Source organism: Amborella trichopoda, chromosome 6 (genome assembly GCF_054954075.1).
Source record: "Amborella trichopoda isolate Santa Cruz 75 chromosome 6, AtrichopodaSantaCruz75HAP2 v2.0, whole genome shotgun sequence".
NCBI classification, from domain to species: Eukaryota; Viridiplantae; Streptophyta; class Magnoliopsida; order Amborellales; family Amborellaceae; genus Amborella; species Amborella trichopoda.
In genome coordinates, this window is record NC_142341.1 from 36,729,534 (window position 1) to 36,748,548 (window position 19,015).

Consider the following 19,015-nt stretch of genomic DNA (forward strand, 5'->3'; position numbering starts at 1 on the left):
TTAAGTTTTAGAAAGATAAGATTTAAGAGAGAAACCACCTCAAATTTTAAGTTTTAGAGAGATAAAGTATTTTAAAATTATAAAAAAAAAAACTACATCAAATTTTAGAGATAAAAACTACTAAAAAATTTCAGAGAGAGAAACTATCTCAAATTGTTTAAAGAGAGAAACTATATCAAATTTAAAGTTTCCGAGAGAGAAATTATCTTAAAATTTTAGAGGGACAAACCATCGCATTTTAGAGATAGAAATTACAAAAAAAATTTAAGAGAAACTATATCAAATTTTAGATAGAGAAACAACCCAAAATTTTTATAGAGAGAAACATCTTAAATTTCAAATTTTAGAGAAAATAAATCTTAAAATTTTAGAGAGATAAACTATATCATATTTTAGAGTGAAAGTACGTTAAATTTTTAGACAGAGAAACTAGCTCAATTTCCAAATTTTTAAGAGAAAGTATTGTAAAATTTTAGAGAGTGAAACTATATCAAATTTTAGAGAAAGAAACTACCTAAAATTTTTAGAGAGAGAAATATCTGAAAGTTTTAGTAAGAGTAACTATCTCAAATTTTCAAGTTTTTAAAAGTGAAAGTATCTTAAAATTTTAGAGATATAAGCAATATCAAATTTAAGAGAGAGACTATCTAAAAAAATTTAGGGAGAGAAACTATCTGAAAAATTTTGGAGAGTAAAACCATATTAAATTTCAAGTTCTAGAGAGAGAAAGTATCTTAAAATTTTAGAGAGAAAAAATACTTAAATTTTTAGAGAGATAAACTATCTCAAAATTTTTAAAGGGAATTTATCTCAAATTTAAGCTTTAGAGAGAGAGAGAGAGAGAGAGAGAGAGAGAGAGAGTATCTTAGAATTTTAGAGAGAGAAACTATATCAAATTTTAGAGAGAGAAACCACCTAAATTTTTTTTAGAGAACAACTATCTTAAAATTTTTAGAGAGATAAACTATATCAAATTTTAAGTTTTAGAGAGAGAAACTTTATCAAAATTTTGAGATAAACAACTTGAAACTTTTAAGAAAGAACTCTAAAAAATTTTAGAGAGAGAAATTATATCAAATTTAAAGTTTTAGAAAGAAAATATCTTAAAACTTTAGAGAGTGAAACTATATCAAGTTTTAGAGAGAGAAATTACTTTAAAAAAATTTAGAGATAGAAACTAGCTCAAAAATTTTAGAATTTTTTATTCAAATTTTAAGTTTTAGGGGGGGAAAGCATTTTTAAGTTAAGTGAAAAACTATATCTAATTTTCAAAAGATAAACTACCTGAAAAAATTTTAAGATAGAAAACCATCTCAAAATATTTAGAGAGAAATTTTCAACTGTCTGAAATTTCAAAGTTTTAGAGAGAGAGAGAAACTATCTCAAAATATTTGGAGTGAAACTATATCAAATATAAAGTTTAAGACAGGTTTCTCTCTAAAAATGTTGAGATAGTTTCTCACTCTAAATATTTTCAGGTAATTTCTCTCTAAAATTTGGTATAGTTTCTCTCTAGAGTTTTTATAAAGAGATTTTTTTGATATATATTGTTCCATACCAAATATGTGCAAAATTTTCACATGAAAATATTTTACACAAAAATGTTTCATACTTACCAAATGTGTCTTAAATAGTGTAAACCCTAGTTATAGATGACCCAAACGAGGGATTTTACATAACCTGAGTATTATCTACAAACTATCCAAATAGTCGTTTCTCAATAACCAGATTTTGGCATAACCAAGGTTTACATGACCATGTTACTATCCAAAAATAGATTTATTAAGAGGCCCGCATTCTACATATGCGAGCTTAGCCACATAAACATCAAGTCCTTAAAAAAATAATGGACATCCAATGTCATCTGTTTATGTTGCCAAATTTTCAGAAGAAAAGCCACTGATAGATGGGCCAATGTTCTGGCCCTCTATATAAGCTATTTCTGCAGCAAACAGTTAAAAGAGAGTGGTGAAGGAACACTTTTCTGAATGGAGGTTCCATGTTAGGTGAAAAACTGATTCCTGGCCTCATACTGCAAAGTTTCAGAGGTAATCTAGAGAACCATAGTAGTGGAACATAATCTATTACCACCACAATGATTCATTATAAAGGGACGAGTCCAATATTTGTGGACTTTCTGTTTCTATTACAACCACCAAAGCACCAATTTTAGAACCAGAAAAAAAGAAGAGAGAAAAATGGGAGTGAAGAAACAAAGATTATCTAATGTTACATTGAGCTGTAACGTATATGCTTATACAATCTGGGCGCCTCGGCCGCAAAACCACAGGCATATTACGTCAACAAAGAGGAAAACAAAAAAGGCCTGTACAACCCTAGCATCTATCACCCTCCATACACAGACCCCAGAAAATAGAAAAACAAAAATACAGAAGGCACTGAGCCTTGCTCTCGAACCAATCAACCTCGACCATCGATCAACAATCCCGAATCCAAAAAACGGAAGAACAAAAGAGAATATACACGTGGACTTCTAGCACTGATAGACGGAGAAAGTCTTAGACCTCCACATTGAACTAAGTGTCCTCCCCAACCTCCTAGAACTTGACTTGCAAAGCGGCTTTGACCCATCCCCACCCTCTCTCTTACTCCTTGCCAGTTGCTCCCCACCTTGCAGCCCTGACTCAGGCAGCGGAGGCTGCTGCTGAGGTGGCGGTGATGGTAGTTCCCGCTGCCTCCACTGCCTAAAATGCAAAAGCAGCTTCTGAGCCTTATCTTTCCCTCTAGGGGTCCCACTCGCTGACAATGAAACAAGTGCCGGGATCACCCCTTCACTAAGCACCATCTTTCCACATCGTTCATCGCCCTCGCACAAAGCCAAAAGGCATGATGCCGCTTGCACCCTCTCGCCCACTTCTCCAGTCTCCAAAACCAATGCAAGGGCCCCAATCAAACCAGCGGTGGAAACCATCTCTCTCCTTGCATTTTCATTAGCCGCAAGGTTTGCAAAAATGGTGACACACATTTCGGTTTGGAACGTTTGGTCAATGAGGAGGCGGGCAAGTGCAGGTATGAGGCTGGCAGAGAGGAGGTGGGGGGCATTGACAGGGAGGGTAGAGAGGATGTAGAGGGTATGTATGGCATCAAGCTTGCATTGGGTGGACATTGGTGGTGTTCCCGAGGATAGCAGGAGGCAGACGAGGAACTGGACAGCAGGGGTGGAGGCAATGGCAGTGTTGCCTTGGTCAAGGGAAGAGAGAGAGAGGTAGAGGGCCACAGCAGCCTCATAGGCCTTACCTTGAAGCATCTCTTGCAAAAGGGGGAGCACAACTGCCGATAAGGTTGTCCTTTTGTTCCTGCAAAATTGTGGAAATCATGAGTTTCGAGATTAATACACTGGGCTATTTGTGAAAATGGTTACTCCATGTCCACGACTCTAAAATCCAGAAAAAGGAGATTCCGAACCACAGCACATATATAAATTAGTTAGGAAATTGTTTATTATAAGCCCATTCACTTTTGGTACAAGAAAGCCGCAATCACTCTTAGCCATTGGATATGAAATTTGACAGATTGAAGTATGTCACAATTCGAGAAATCTCTATTTTGGACTTTGTGCCCACTAAATGAAACCTCCCCAACCACCAGATTTCATATCAAATGGTCAACAGTAATTGTGATCTCTTTGTACATAAAATATATAGTCCTATTTTATATATTTTCATTAGTTAAAAAGCATAGAACTGAGGAACTTCAGAAGTTCTTGGATGTCTTCAAGTCACACCACATCTGCTTTTCATGATGCGGTAGCAGCCAATCCATGGAGTGGGGCAGGAGTCCACCAAGAAACTCAAAGTTACAAGGAAAATAATATTTTGGTATAATGGTTTGACGAAACCCTCAAAAAAGGAAATAATTGGGTTACTCGAGCGATTGAACCTCAGAATACAGCAGGTTTTCCTGCCTTCAATGTTCTGATTATCAAGGAGTTCGAGAAATCAGATTAATGAAACACATTTCACTTCCTACGATATCCAACATCCATTTCAAACCAGCAAAAATTATCAAAGCATGGGATAGAGGCATATTCCTATATACACACCTATTGTTGTTGACAGTAAGATTGAAGAGAGCCAGAGCCCCAGTCTCTTGTGCCTTATCATTTGCCCCTTCTATGGCCACCTTCAAGAACCTCACCAGTGCTTCTATGAAGCCATTGGCACCCATGCAACTCCGCCGCTCCTCATCATCCTTAACAAGAAACCTAATTTGCTCGGCTGCTCTACGACGCCCATCCATGTCCGTCTCGTCATTTAACTCACTCATCAGTCTCTCATACATAACAAACCCATCAGCATCATTACTCAACCCAGAATCATCCAAATTTGCAGTCATATTCTCTTCCCTGTCTACTGGAGCAACTTTACTATCACAACTATCCTTGGCTACACCAAGAACTGCTGGAACTTTTCCATCAGACACAACCTCAATCTCCTCAAACGGCACAACTTTAATTCCCTTTAATCTACCAGTATCAATGCTTCCAATAGATCTTGAATTTGTACTCTTACACTGTGACAAAACCCAACTCCAATAACTGAAGTCAAGAGACTCAGGGGGCCTATCAGGAACACTCATCCCATTCTGCTCACACCAACTGGCAATCAAACCTTTTACACAGTAATTGGGGGTCAAGGAAAGATGAGACAACTTTTGTTGGGTCTTTGGGCAGGTGTCATGCCCATCATCAAACCACTTCTCGATGCAAACACGCTCATAAGTCTGACCAGATGAAATGATCACAGGGTCATACATGAGCTGCAAAGAGATGGGGCATCTAAATTCTTCAGGGGGGACAGGAATATTGCCCGATCTTCGACAATTTGATTTTGAATTGAACGAACTAAGCTTTGAAATTTGGCGGTCAAATATCCTTCCACAACCCCCAACCTCTTCAATGGAGCTCTGAACAGTTGGGGAACATGGTGCTGATCCCTGTGAGTCTCCATCATCTGAGTATTCGCTGCTTCTGAATATCTTGGAGTACTTTCTCATAAGGTGCAAGAGATAAGAAACAATTGACTCCTTCCTCTTGTCATCCTCACGATGAGCTCTTTCAATGAGCCTCTTAAGTGCTCTTCTCTCTGCAAGAGCAGCTGTTGACGAAGTGATGCCTAGCTTTGAGGCTGCTTGGTGAAAGGCCTCAAGCTCCGCAACATCATTACAATTGCTGTTACAATGCAGATCTTGCTGAAGCAATTGTATCACATCATCACCAACTTGTTTCTCAGATGGATCAAGAGAAAATACAGTTGCCTCGAGCTTGCTGACAATCTCCAAGATCTGTAAAACATTAATGATCAGTACTAAATACATTGAAACAACAAAATTGGGCAATACCAAAACCACCTTCCTCAATCGAAGAACTAAGGAAGAAAATCTAGTGCAACTACCAACCAGCAAAATTTTCAGGTTCTCTCAACTTCCAATAAAGATGGAATATGGACTTCAACTTTAATCAATGATACAATCAATATAAAAACCAAAAGACAATATTTATCAAAAGGAAATTAAACATCTATGCTGCTAGAAGCATTCTAGTTCAATAGCATCAAAAGTCCATTCAGAAGGCAGAAACCAAATTTTTGGCTGATCCTCCAAGTTGAAATTAAAGAAGAGAAGAGAACAATGAGATAGGTTCTAGATAGAGAAAGAGAGGAAAGAAAATAAAGGAAGAAAGAAAGAGATGTAAGCACGTGAGAGATAGAGAGAGAAAAATAGTGCTTGTTGGTCACGTGGTCTCTTATGACCTCCACCCCTCTTATTTATATTAAGTTATAACCTAATTACAATCTATGGACAATACTGCCCTTGCTTACAGAAATGAGACAAAAAAGTCCTAAACAAAGATAGAAAACAGTTCTGCCCATCAAATACAATAAAGCTTAATTATTTTATTTCCAACACTCTAGTGGTGCACAATTAAATGTCGACTTCAGCAATGAAAGTATGCTGAAATTTTAAGCGGCATAGATATAAGATATAAAGGTTTTGTATAGTATGAACAGTTAATCGGACACACTATGGGATGTGTTGCACTCTGCAAAAAGAAATTCAGATTTTGATAGCTACCAGAACAAAAACATTTTTGATCAACAACTAGACAATACTCCCACTGCGGTCGCCAAGAAGGAATGCATTCTTCACATCAAGTTGATGAAGTTTCCAGTTGAGTTTAGAGGCCATAGCCAAGATACAGCGAAAAGTATGAGCCTTAGAAACTGGGCTAAAGGTTTCATCAAAATCAATTCCATATTCCTGACCGAACCCTTTGGCTACCAGTCTTGACTTCAGTCTTTCTATTGAACCATCTGATTTGACCTTGACTTGTACACCCACTTTAAGCCCACAATGTTTTTTCCATGAGGCAATGGCACTAAAACCCAAGTTTTATTCCTTTTGAGGGCATCGATTTCCTCTTTCATGGAAGCTAGCCAACCAGTGTCAGTGGCAGCATCTTCAAGTGGTTGGTTCTTGGATTTGGAAAATTTGCATTGCAAAGACTATGATCGGAAGACAACTCACAATATGAAGTAAACTTTTCAATAGGTTGCTTAGTTTTTGCACAATTTGAAGTGAAGTTTGGAGTGGAAGCGGTTGCAAAGTACACATGGTAGTCCGTTAGGTGTGTAAAAAGATGTGTGGAATGAGAAGAATGACATTGTGGCAAAGGTGGGTCTTCAAAGGGTGGTACAAGTAGATTAGGTGATGTGATGAGAGATTCATCAAAATTTAAAATAGGTGAGAGCTGAGGTTGTGATGAGCGCTCCATTGAGAAAGAAGGTTGCGAATAGGTGATAGCTGAGGTTGTGTTGAGCGCTCCATTGAGGAAGAAGGTTGCGAATCAAACCTGTCAAAGGGAGAGGGTGATTGCTGAGGATGACGTTGTTGAGATAGTTCTTTTGTAACTCCAAAAGAAGAAGGAACTTGAGAATGAGCTCCTCTCTGTCACAAAAATGATATAGGAGTGGGTGCTCCAATTTCCATTGGCATGGTATTACTTATGTGACTTGGAGAACAAGGATTCTTAAAATAGTATCTTGTTTCATAAAATGTTACATGTCGGGCAATAAACAAGCAACATGACACTTTGTCATATCTGACAAAACCACATTCTTGAGCCTTAGGAGAGAATTTGTTTCTTTGAAGGAGGAACATGTGGAAAACAAACACAGCCAAAGATATGAAGAAAGGGATAATCTGGTTTCCTATGGAAAAGCATTTGAAAAGGAGATATGAAAGATAACACAAAGCTTGGTATTCTATTAATGAGATACACTGCAGTGGTGAAAGCTTCTGGCCAAAGAAACTATGGGAGACCACTTGCAAACATCATTAAGAGGCTACTCTCAACAATATGACGATATTTGCATTCTACAAAACCATTTTGTGCTTGTGTATATGGATATGAGCATTGATGATGAATACCATGTTGACTCAAATATTCTCTCAAAGCATGAGAGGTAAATTCACCACCACCATCAGACCTAAGAGTTTTTAGTTTGCAAGCAAATTGGCGTTTAACATAGGTATGAAACTTAACAAAGCAATTAAACACATCAAACTTTTGTTTCAAGAAAAATATCCAAATATATCGAGTATAATCATCCACATAAATTACATAAAACTGTGAGCCTGATAATGATGTAACCGGTGCTGGACCCCCACACATCATGGTGAATTAGATCGAGAGGAGCATCAGTTTTTCTATCAATGGAGTTAAGTACAACTTCAGAATGCTTGCCCAACTGACAAGATGAACACAAGGAACTAGAAGGCAAATTATCAACAAAATTTGGGACAGCTAACTCTCTTCCAAGACGATGAACAACAGAGAAATTAGGGTGACCTAAGCCCTCATGCCACAAAAACGACGTTCCTCTTTTAGCTTTTGAGATGGACACAACAAGACCATATTGTTAATCATTTTGGAGAACATAAGAACCTTCCCTCAACATGCTCTCAGCAATCACCTTCCTGCCCTGTAGATCCTTCACAACACAACCATGAGGAGTAAACCCAAAGCCAAAATCATTAGTAAATTGGGATACAGATATTAGTTGTTTCTTTAATTTGGGCACAAGTAAGACATTTGGAAAGAGAATTCTGGGAGCTAACAGGAATTACTTCGATACTTTGATTGCCGAAGTTCAAATATATATTCCAGAAATAACTTTGGTAAGAGGGATGCCAAAGTTAACATGAACAGAGGTACTTCAGCAAAAATTGACAACAGAGGGTTACTTCGGTATGCGGTTGCCGAAGTTGACATAAACAGAGATTACTTCGGCACTTCGAATGCCTAAGTTCAAATATACATTCCAGAAATAATTTGGTAAGAGGGATGCCGAAGTTGACATGAGCAGAGGTTACTTCGGCACTTATATTGTCAAACTACTTTTGAGCATCTCAGAGACTACTTCAGTTTATGTGATGCCGAAGTTCTTTCTAGACAACAAAGGGATAAGTGAAGCAAGAACCAATGAAGAAGTAAGAAATGTACTGATTGAGGAGTAAGAAAACAAGAGCAAGAAGACAAGAAACAATAGTAAAGACAAGGAGAACTAAATACAAGAAATGAGATTGGCTAAATAGAGAACAAAACCAATAGAAACTGATCTTTTACAAAGAGGAGAAGCGATAGAAACTGAGAGTAGCAGAGATTAGAAAGATGAGAGCATCGAAATAATAGAGAGACGAATATAGAAGATTTACACACCAGAGAGAGACACCAATTTCCGGTAGGAAAATTTTCCACAGCAGTTAGAAAGAGAAAAACACCAGTTTCAAGATATTTGAAGAGCTGATTTTGAGATTGGTAGAGGGAGAAGTAGCACTTAACTAAGGATGCAATGAAGAGAAAGATTGCACTTATAAATTACATCTCTGTGGAAGAATGAATAGGATTAACCGGCTCTCATACCATGTTTAGAATTGGAAATGCTAGATTGAGAACTTTGAGAGAGAGTGAAGAGGAAGAAGAACCCACCAACTATTATTACTTCATGTTCACCAAAGCATTGACTAGAGCCAAACAACTTGAGTCAATAAACAAGCTCTCAATGCACCAAATGCACGTTCGGCTTGGGGGGGGGTGTTAAGAGAGAGATAGTAGTATAGTATATAGTCCCTTACCCAAAGGGTAATATAGTCATTTAATTCTTTTTGTAACATATATATATATTCTTTTCATTGTAAATGAAGATTGAGGTGCTTCGTATGAAGTGGGTTCTTCTTCCTCTTCTCTTTCTATCTCAAAGTTCCCAATCTAGGGCCTCCAATTCTAAACAAAAAAAAAAATATGAAGTTACATTAGATGCCTAAAACCCTAAAGGTGAATTTATCACACTAGTTCAGCTTATGAAACATGAGCTCCAAAGACCTACTTCAATGAATTCAAGAGAAAGTGGTTATTCAATTCAGTTCATTTTAATTCTTCAAATCATAGTGGCAAATCTCATTCTTGAAATGTAGGGGAAAACAAAGTAAAGGTGAGTCATCATAAAAATTATTAATATTTCAGAAAATTAGGAAGTGTGAAAATAACAGAATAAAGATATCTATTATCAAAAAAAAAAACCAGAATAAAGATATTTGCTCCCCTTACATTTCAAAGAACGTACTTTTATTTATAGAATTTTATTTTCTATAGTGCAAACCTTGAACAGCACCTGTTAGGAGGTACAAGTAGGTTCAAGTGGAAGTCCCAAAAAGGGCAAGGGTAGGCCCTAAACGGACATGGTTGGAAGCAATGAAAAAATATATGGTGGCTTATGGCCTCACTGAGGATATGGCCCTTGATAGAGCAAAATAAAGGACCGGGATTCGTGTAGCCGACCCCAAATAGTTGGGAAAAGGCTATGATGACGATGAAGACACTTGTTATAACCTAAATTTTATTGAATTAATGGACTTATTTTCTTCTGGACGTTTTCATATTGAAGGATAACTTTGTTCCTCCAAAAGTTAAAGATAAAAATGATGGGGAGAATCATGTATCTTTGTTTTCAGACAACAATATTCGAAGTTTTTAAGAAAAATAGACATAATTAATTGCCACCAAGAACTGTAGAGCTTCAAAATGTAAAATAACGGTTACACATCCATAATTGTGGCTATGATATATAAATAAAATAAGTTACACATCAAACGATGAGAAGGAACAAAGCATATGACCTACCAGGCAAAGTACAATAGACAGATTAATAAAGGAATCTAAATTTTGGGGGTAATCCACAAAGGAAACATTAGAAATTACATAAGCACATCTAGAAAGAGTGAGTAGAACAAATGGAGCTATAATATACACATATGTTGAGGACCATTGAGGTTGTGAGCGGACCATAGTGGAGGTACGAGCAGCTACATAGGTAGATTCATGTAGGGAAAAACAGGAGAATAATATCAACAAAATGCAATGTGTATCACGCTATCTACCATGAATCACAGTGTGCAAATCTCCCCGAATGAGTGAATACATCAACATTCATTTTCAGCAATAAAGGAACAATATCAATGCAATTTACCCTGGAAGAAAAGAAATTGGCACAAATACTAAAGTTCAGTACAATGCCTTTCACATAAAGAACTCTACTACTTTGGACCAACCACAGACCCATTCCATAAACTCAGGCCCAGTGTAACGAGACTCACCTCGGCAAGGGAACTTACTCCTTGGCTGAGGCGAGTTACTTGGCTAAGTCCTGATGAGGATGCAGCCAAGTCTTGCACAGGACTAAAAAGGCCTCAGTAAACTGAGAAAAAATGGAGAAAATAATAAAAAATGTATTAAAAAAAAAAAAACGTAAGGAGTCAAACTAAGCTGACAAAAGTATTGGAAAAATGGATTTAGAAAAAATAGATTTATAATTGGGGGCATTTTAAAAAATCTAAAAAAGGGAAAATATAAAAATTGGGATTTATGGCCAAAAACACACACCAATCTTTGCCAAAAACATATAAATCATACACAAAATGTATAGACCAATCCCACATTCTTTTACTATTTTTTCTGGAAATTTCTATTTTTTTAAAATATCCCCATTGTATACGCAACTCAAGGAAACTCGGCCTCAGCCATTGGGTGAGTCCGAGTTACTCTGCTAAGTCCGAGTGGACTCAGCTGAATCCCGGCACATTGCTCAGCCTAACATATGTAAGTCTACATGTTTTTTTTTTGATAAATATGTAAGTCTGCATGTTTATTTCTTCCAATGGAGAAAACATTTTAAAACAAATGACAGTCAGGTACTACTAAAGAAAGTCAGCTAACTGGCTCAGAGTGGGTAACAGCTCAGCAAAATAAACCTCCGGATTTAGTTACCTGACAACCTATAGCCTGGGGGACAATATCTTCGACACGTCTTAAACTTTGTTCAAGGGCACATCTTGCTTTTTCAAACTTTAACAGCACAGAATCAGATGTGATAGCCTAGCAAACACAAGAAAAAGGGCACAAGATTATTGGTACAGAGAATTAGAAATCCAGCTAGAATCATGTTTGGGTATGGGGTTTATCCCACAAAACCACTATCATAACATTACAAAGTTAACAAGTTGAAAACAATCAGAACATAATGATTATGAGGCCAAAAGTAAAAATCAAATGCAAAAATTTGAAACCAGCAATAGCTTCGCAATGGGGTTCATATTAAGCTAACTCCAGTAATACAATAGAGTAACAAAAGGAAAATTGCTCTCATAAATCACAACAGTTTCAATAAAATCGAGAATAATGTATTTGTCATAAAACTAGTTTCGATTATGAAACACCAAGATAATGTAGGATATTCTTAAAAAGGAAAGGGAAAAAATTGTTGCCTAGCAAAACTAAGCATACCAAATAAAGCTTGCTACAATCAGAGCAATGCTGAAGAAGGTTCTTGGACTTCTCCAGTGCTACATGTAGGGAGCACAACGCCTGTAATCCAGACTTGCACCTGGGCCGTGATGCTTCTAAAGCAGGAAATATAGCCATTACTTTGCAAACAAACTCCGACAGTTTCTTACACATCTCTCCATGTAACTGCATAAATAAAAGTGGCAACTAAGTCATGTTCATGCTTGGAGAGACCTATAAAAGAGTTGCTTCCACTTATAAGGAACTTAAATGACACAAATGACATTTGTCACGTATTCTTGAAACTAGACACTCATGTAAACCTTGATAGAATCAAGATATCACAGCAAGACAAAGAAATAAATCAAAAGGGCAATGGTGACCACAAATACAAATGATATAAGGCAATCAACAATATGCACTGTTTAGAAATGAGTATATTTCGGAAAACCAATCATATTCCTTACAGTTTTGCAATCATGAATGTGATACAAAAAAACAATAACTACAACGAGAAATAAGAGAGGCATTTTTTAATCGAAAAGGTTTATATAAGGTGTCAACCCCTTATAGTATAGAAGCGAGACGCACCTCAAAAATCCATCGAAGAAGGTTGTTCCCATTCTTGAAAACTCTCCAATCGATCATCTTAACATCAAGATGCATGACCATAGTTTTTTTCTTTTTTTATGTGGGGGGGGGGGGGGGGGGGGGGGGGTGTTTGTGTGTGTGTGTGTGTGTGTGTGTGTGGAAGGATTTCCAGTCTTAAAAATAGTGCATCAACACAATATATGGACCACCATTTTCAAGATTCTCAAATGTTTATAGATCAGCTTGATCCGTGTCATTTTGGGGGCATTTGATAACCGAGAAAGTCGGCGAAAGTTCCCAACTTTCCAGTATTTGTAGCTTTTCCCCCTTTATTTGGGGGGCAAGGCTACAGTGAACAAGGGGAAGTCGAACTTCCAAGTTTCCCCTGCATATTGTTGCTACAGGGAAAGCTGCCACCCACCCGTTAGGGTGGGTTACAGCTTTCCCCAAAAACTTGACCATATTTTTTTTATAATTTTGAATAATTTTTTTATATTTCATTTAATATAATATTCAATACTTATTATAAGTTATTGTAAAGCATCTCCTTTTTACTAAAAATGTTGTAATTTATAATAAAGTCATATCAAATATTGGTTTACAAAAGTTGACATAACCTTACCCTTTTGAAATGTTTGCCAAGGTAACTAACGGTTAACACAAACAGTTTCTAGCATTCCCAATTACTTTCTAGCTGTCCCAATTACCAAAGAAGAGAAAATGTCTGTACCTGTGAATCCAGACAGGTTATCAAATACGGTTCCTAGCTCTCATGCTACCAATTTTCACTTTCCTCCAAGTTTCCATTAAACTCAGCAACTAGAAATTTCCTTGAGAAATTGCAAAGAAAGTTATCAAACACACTTTTGGAGCTTTAAATGTCAAAACCAGGGGTAGAAACAGATTGTCAAGCCATTGTAAGAGTTTCCGGCACCAAAAGCGCATTTTCTAGCAAGATTTGGAGGTGTGCCTTACTTTGCTTGTTTAAGGCTGCTGCCTTATAACCGCACCCTTAATTATTTTATTTTTAAAGGTGCATGAGTTGCATGACTTCAAGATAAAACAAATTAACTCAAAAAGAAAGAATACACATCTAAAATGTAAAACGAGGTCCTAAATCCATGGAGAAAACAAAATGCATGTAGATTTTCTTACAAGCAAGCAATCTATTGACACATTCAAGAACAAAAACCATCCAAATATCCACAACATCTGATTAGCTTAGTGAAATACATTTAAGGAGACATAACAAAAGGCATTGGCCTATGAACAATGACAAGGCCCCATGGCTGAGTAGGTGGCAATGCTCTTATCACCATCAAAGGCAAGTAGAGAAGTGTACTCCCGTTGATCGTTTTAAAATTCCAAGTAGAAATTAAGTGTAGTTAAGATGAGAATGCTGAGACAGATGAGTGACAACACAAAAAAAGATAGAATACAGAATGAATACATATGAGAGAACTTAGGGGTGGCTCCAATGGGCGATAAGATAAGAGAAAGCAGCCTTAGATGGGTTCAGCGTGGACCTAATACAACACCGGCTAGAAGGGACGATTTGGTTCAAGTGGAAGGTTCTAATAGGGCGAGGGGAAAGCTTAAAAGGACATGGATGGAAGCAGTGAGACGAGATATGGTGGCTTATGATTTGACTGAGGGTATGACTCTTGATAGAGCTAAATGGCATATCATGATTCATGTAGCCGATCCCAAATAGTTGGGATAAGGCTCTGATGATGATACGGCCAAGCATGACAACTACACAATTTCGTTTTAACAAGCGACAAATGACAATCATAATGATAAAATCAAAGCAAAGTCGCAAAGACGAGTTGTTTGTAAAATAAGCAACTTTTGCCCTTAGTAACATAATTTAACAGTTAATATTGCACTCTAATAATTGACCGTTCAATATTCCACTTCAGCAGATAGGCATACCTTAGCATCACTAACTGCAAAAAGACTTTCTTCGACTTCAGCAGTATCCATCATTCCCATGAATAAGCTTTGTACAAGTGAGCTTCAACGAAACATGCGAGAACAATGAAATCTGTCAATTAAAAAAAAAAAAAAAAGGAACGTCAGCCTGAATAAACAGAGACAAAAGTGAAAGAAAAATTTCATCAAAGTGCCCTCAACATTTTCCCTTGACGAATTAACATGTTGGAATTGTAGACATTTTCTTTGGCAGGTTATCCTGGTTTCCTTGAGGAAGAAAATTCAAAGTTTCAGCCCTTGATTACCCCTTACCTCACTTCACTAGTTTTCATCATTCGCACACAGCTTGAAATCATATCTTTTTATGTACAAAATTCGGAGCAAAGAAAATTGCCACACAAAAGTAGATTCTGGTTCCTAACATTGTTTAGTAAGTTGCAATTTGACCTCAAGAACCATGTCAATTATTTAACGGTGACAATAACCGAAACACCACTTGTACTCAGTGCTCAAACATCTTCTTAAGGACATATAACAAAGACTCAGGATTGTGAAAGCATAAATTGAAATTTCTTTCCTTTATACCAAAGAAAATATGAGGTAAAAATGGCAGTTAATCAGCATTATTGCAATGGTTTTAGCAAAATCATATCCTTGTAAAAAATTATTTTTTTCAAATGTCAACTATTGCATATATAGACGACATATACAACAGTTGAACCACCCGAAATCCTTGCAGAAAGTTGAAAATAGTGAACTACAAAATTCACAACCTTTAAACTGAAAAAGTAAAAGGGAGGCAATTTAAAACTTCTGAATACTAGACATGATCAAAAAAAACAAATGAATGAAAGGTGAGAAGAGCTTCTAGAGCGAAGTTGGAGTCAAGAATCATATATAATGAAAGGTGAAGTGCTTGTGGAAAAAGGTTGGAGTCAAGAGTCACAAATGGTAGGCATAAGCAGGGCAAACACATGACCAATATAACAATAGAGTGAACAGATTGTAAACATGAAGTGTTTTAGAAGGAAAGGAGACAGATAAGCAGTTACATAAGGTCAGCTTTCAGTGCCTTGAGGAGAGAATGTACAATTTCAAGGACAAAAGAGAAGAGGAATGAATATGGAACTGCAAAAGTTATGGGCCACATCATTTTCTAAAGCTAACAAAATGAAAATGAAAGATATCCAAGACATTTTGTGGGTTACAGTATTTTTATTCAGATTAGACATTATCCTGGTACGTGAAATGTGTATCACATGAGTGAGAAAAAGATAACTTGCACACTTGATGTTTTCTAGCAGTCCATGACTCCTTTCTCACCAAAGCCTTTGCTTCAGAATGGAACATAGGGCATGGAAAGATCATTGTTTTGTGATGATCCTTCCATGATTGCCCCTAGAAAGAAAATTTTCATTACATTGCAAGAAGCTCCCTGGGCAAGGGGGGCAACAATATTAAATGTTTAGCAAATGGTGCTGTTTAAAAGCAGGATAGTGTTTTTTTTTCTTTTCTTTTTTTTTTTTTCTTTTTGCTAGAAATTATTTTATTTGAAGGTAAAAGAGAAGATAATCCCATATGTCCACCTGCTAACTATCTACCACTAGGTTAGCCAAGTACGCCAGATATAAAGTTTGCTTCACCAAGAAAGGAAATCATCAACTTAACAAGAGAAAGACGCGCAAGTTTTTTCAACAGAACGTTGTTTTGTTTTACTTATGAACTCAACCAGAAAGAGAGGTTAGTCATACATTCCATGCCAGAGTTCAAATTAATCAGGGTAGCCAAATGCATGTCAAACAAATTATCATAATAAATTGCACGATTTTCAATAGATTGATAATATTTTCATAATATGTTCATCGCGGGCCATTGAAATGTGTCCCCCTACCATATGTAGCCAATTAGTTGTGTATCCCCTGTACATGCACCGTCATGTTTTTACATGGCTTTTTTCAACAAATAACAGAACCCCATTCGATCTTAAGAAAACTTCAAATAAAATTTTAATTTAAAGCAAATGCCCATACAAATTGGCCCCAATAGTGGCACTAATTATCATACATAAAGACATAATTTTTAAGATATTTTTACTGTATTGTCCTTCAAGGGAATATCAAACTTATACACAACAATTAGTGCTTCAATCTCCATTCCAAGGTGAATTTGTTAGAGACCAAGGCACAAACCTAAAAAGGAAAAAAAATATAAACCTACAGCCCCAGGACGGATTCTTATTCTTGTAGTAGAGAGTCCAAGGAAATTAAATAAGAAAAAAAAGAAGAATGTGTTTAAAAACCAGAAACCCATGGGAGATTCCTATCAACAATAAAGTAACCCAAAGGAGGATTGAATAGGGGAGTTGTTTAAATTGTGATAAGCAACTCTTGAATTGAAATTCCTGTCTGAAATCATATTAAAGCCCAGTAGAGAAAACTCAATAGAAGCCTGGAAATGATCTGAGGTTGGGGCCCCAATGCAAAACAAATAAACAAACTTTTAAAGCTACAAGGATTTTCCATGATGCATCACAGTCTACATGTTTCCAACCATGAATTAAATGTGAAATACTAATCAGAAAGGTTGAAATTTTCGAAGTACAAGAGGAAAAGAAAAAGACCCCAATCCCCCAAATATGAAAATAGTGTTATCAGGAAGGCCTGAAGAAGAGCATTTGGCAGCAATTTGGAGATCAAAGTAAAAAGCAACGATAATCCAAATGTGTAGCCGTTCATTGCAAATGATTTGTTCACCAATCACCAAACACCATCCTTTCAATAAATCGAAAAAGAAACATCATTATCCAAACCCAAAAAACAAAGAAAGAAATCAGTCTCTACCTCAAATATCCAGACACAACTAAACCAAGTAGAATAACCATAAAATGAATGATAAGATGATCAAAGGAGCCATTTTTATAGCCATTCATCAAAAAATCAGAAAGATGGCAAAAGAAGAAGAAGAAAATGGGTTCGAATTTTCAAACACAACGTACCAGGACAGTGGTGTCAAAGGAGGCTCCATTGTTGAGCAACAAAGGAGAAAATGACTATGAATACAATTCAGAAGAAACCCTAAACCTAGAATCGACCTCCAACCGATTGTCTCTCTCCTTAATTTACAGTCCTTTTCTCTCTCTACTTATCTGAAGATGAAAAAAATTGAAGAACGAATGTATGATCCCGAAATTCCAAACGTTTTGAAGCGGAGAAAAAGGGAATAAAGGGCGCAGGAAAAAGAAGAAAAAAAAATTATCGAGAGTAAAAAAAAAAAAGAAAAAGGTATCGTGAAATCATAGAATCGATCGACGGATATTATATATATATATAAAAGAAAAAAAAGGTTTTCGAAATTCCGCCGCTTTCTTCTCCTAGAGTATCGGCCGACAAACTGTCACCGTGGCCGGCTTCTCGGGATTAAATGCCACGTTCAACTTGGCCTTTTTTCCTCACTAATTTTCATTGAAATATTTGTATGAAACACACGTTTGTGACGTCCATACCCCTGGTAATTTCAAGTAATTTCAAGACACCGAAATAAATTGTTGTGTGATTTGATTGCCAAGCTGTGGGGACTGAATCGCTTTCGACAAGTTATAGGTACCGACATGCCTCTCAAATACACTTCCGATCTATATATATATATATATTTTTTATTTATTTATTTATTTGCTCTAAAATTCTCCTACATAAATTTTTATTTTAATTTTTTTTTTTTTGAAAAATTGATTCTATAGGACACTCCCCTACTTATGTGTATAGGACCCAAAAGATCACCATTCAATTTCGCACAAATCTATAAAAAAATCAAGTCTCACACCTTGTGATAACTTTTCTAGAGATTCATACCAATTTTAATGCTGATCATTTAAGGTCCTACACACGTGGGTGGGGGAGGGTCCTATAAGATCATTTTTTACTCGTTTTTTAGATCATATACTCAAATAAATAACTTAGATTGGCGATTCGTTGATCCGACGTGGATATGGCCAGCGGACGACTACTCATTGATCCAAATTTTAAAACACCGGTTTTGATTTGTGTTAATTATCTTTGGAAGATGACTGGAATACCCTTTATTTTTTAAAAATATTTTTTAGACATGCGAGTTGTAAGAGTTTAGGTGGTGGAAAAGGTTTGTTAACCGCCTTGTTGGACCCATAGCAAGTTGGGGAATAATGATTTATAGTCAAATCTAAACATCGATAATAAATCGATTTTATTTTAACAAGTCGGAGAAAAAATCGGGTAAAAAGTACGAATTGCCCAAAAATAAAGTAAGTTATAGAATCGTGAATATTTCGGACTTGGCTCAAAAAAGAATAAAAAAATCGCATATGTACATATGACACAATATAGGATTATGATTTGCAGTTATTGTATAGATACATTAAAGCAGTCAAACAATAATTTTATGGTCTTACCTTGTGTCATTAGAGTAATACTGGATAATTTTTTTTTTAAACTCTCAATAAATCCACCGACAATGCTTATTATGTCGTCACAACACAAAAACTTATAATAAATTTATTGGGGGCATAAAATAAGACAACAACAACGACAATGCTAAAAGCAAAAACTACATTAGTAAATAACAAGAACTGTAAACCAAAGTATAGGATTATTGCTT

At 36.2% G+C, this 19,015-nt stretch overlaps 1 protein-coding gene across 1 annotated transcript; it reads right to left on the minus strand.

Moving 5' to 3' along the window:
* Nucleotides 1-2,205: 2,205 nt before the first annotated feature.
* On the minus strand, nt 2,206-14,457 carry LOC18435105 (U-box domain-containing protein 45). Its single transcript, XM_020667698.2, has 5 exons — nt 14,387-14,457; nt 11,861-12,046; nt 11,345-11,452; nt 4,064-5,304; nt 2,206-3,317 (listed from the first exon to the last, which is right to left on the minus strand). Exons 1-5 carry the CDS (start codon nt 14,444-14,446, stop codon nt 2,495-2,497), a joined length of 2,418 nt encoding a protein of 805 aa, XP_020523357.1. The 5' UTR covers nt 14,447-14,457; the 3' UTR covers nt 2,206-2,494.
* Nucleotides 14,458-19,015: the final 4,558 nt, after the last annotated feature.

Coding starts and splice junctions, on each gene's coding strand:
- LOC18435105 (XM_020667698.2), bottom strand. CDS start 14,446: ATGGGAATGATGGATACTGCTGAAGTCGAAGAAAGTCTTTTTGCAGTT. Junction 12,047..14,386: donor TTGCAGTTAGTGATGCTAAG/GTATGCCTATCT, acceptor TTATTTATGCAG/TTACATGGAGAGATGTGTAA. Junction 3,318..4,063: donor CTTACTGTCAACAACAATAG/GTGTGTATATAG, acceptor ACAATTTTGCAG/GAACAAAAGGACAACCTTAT.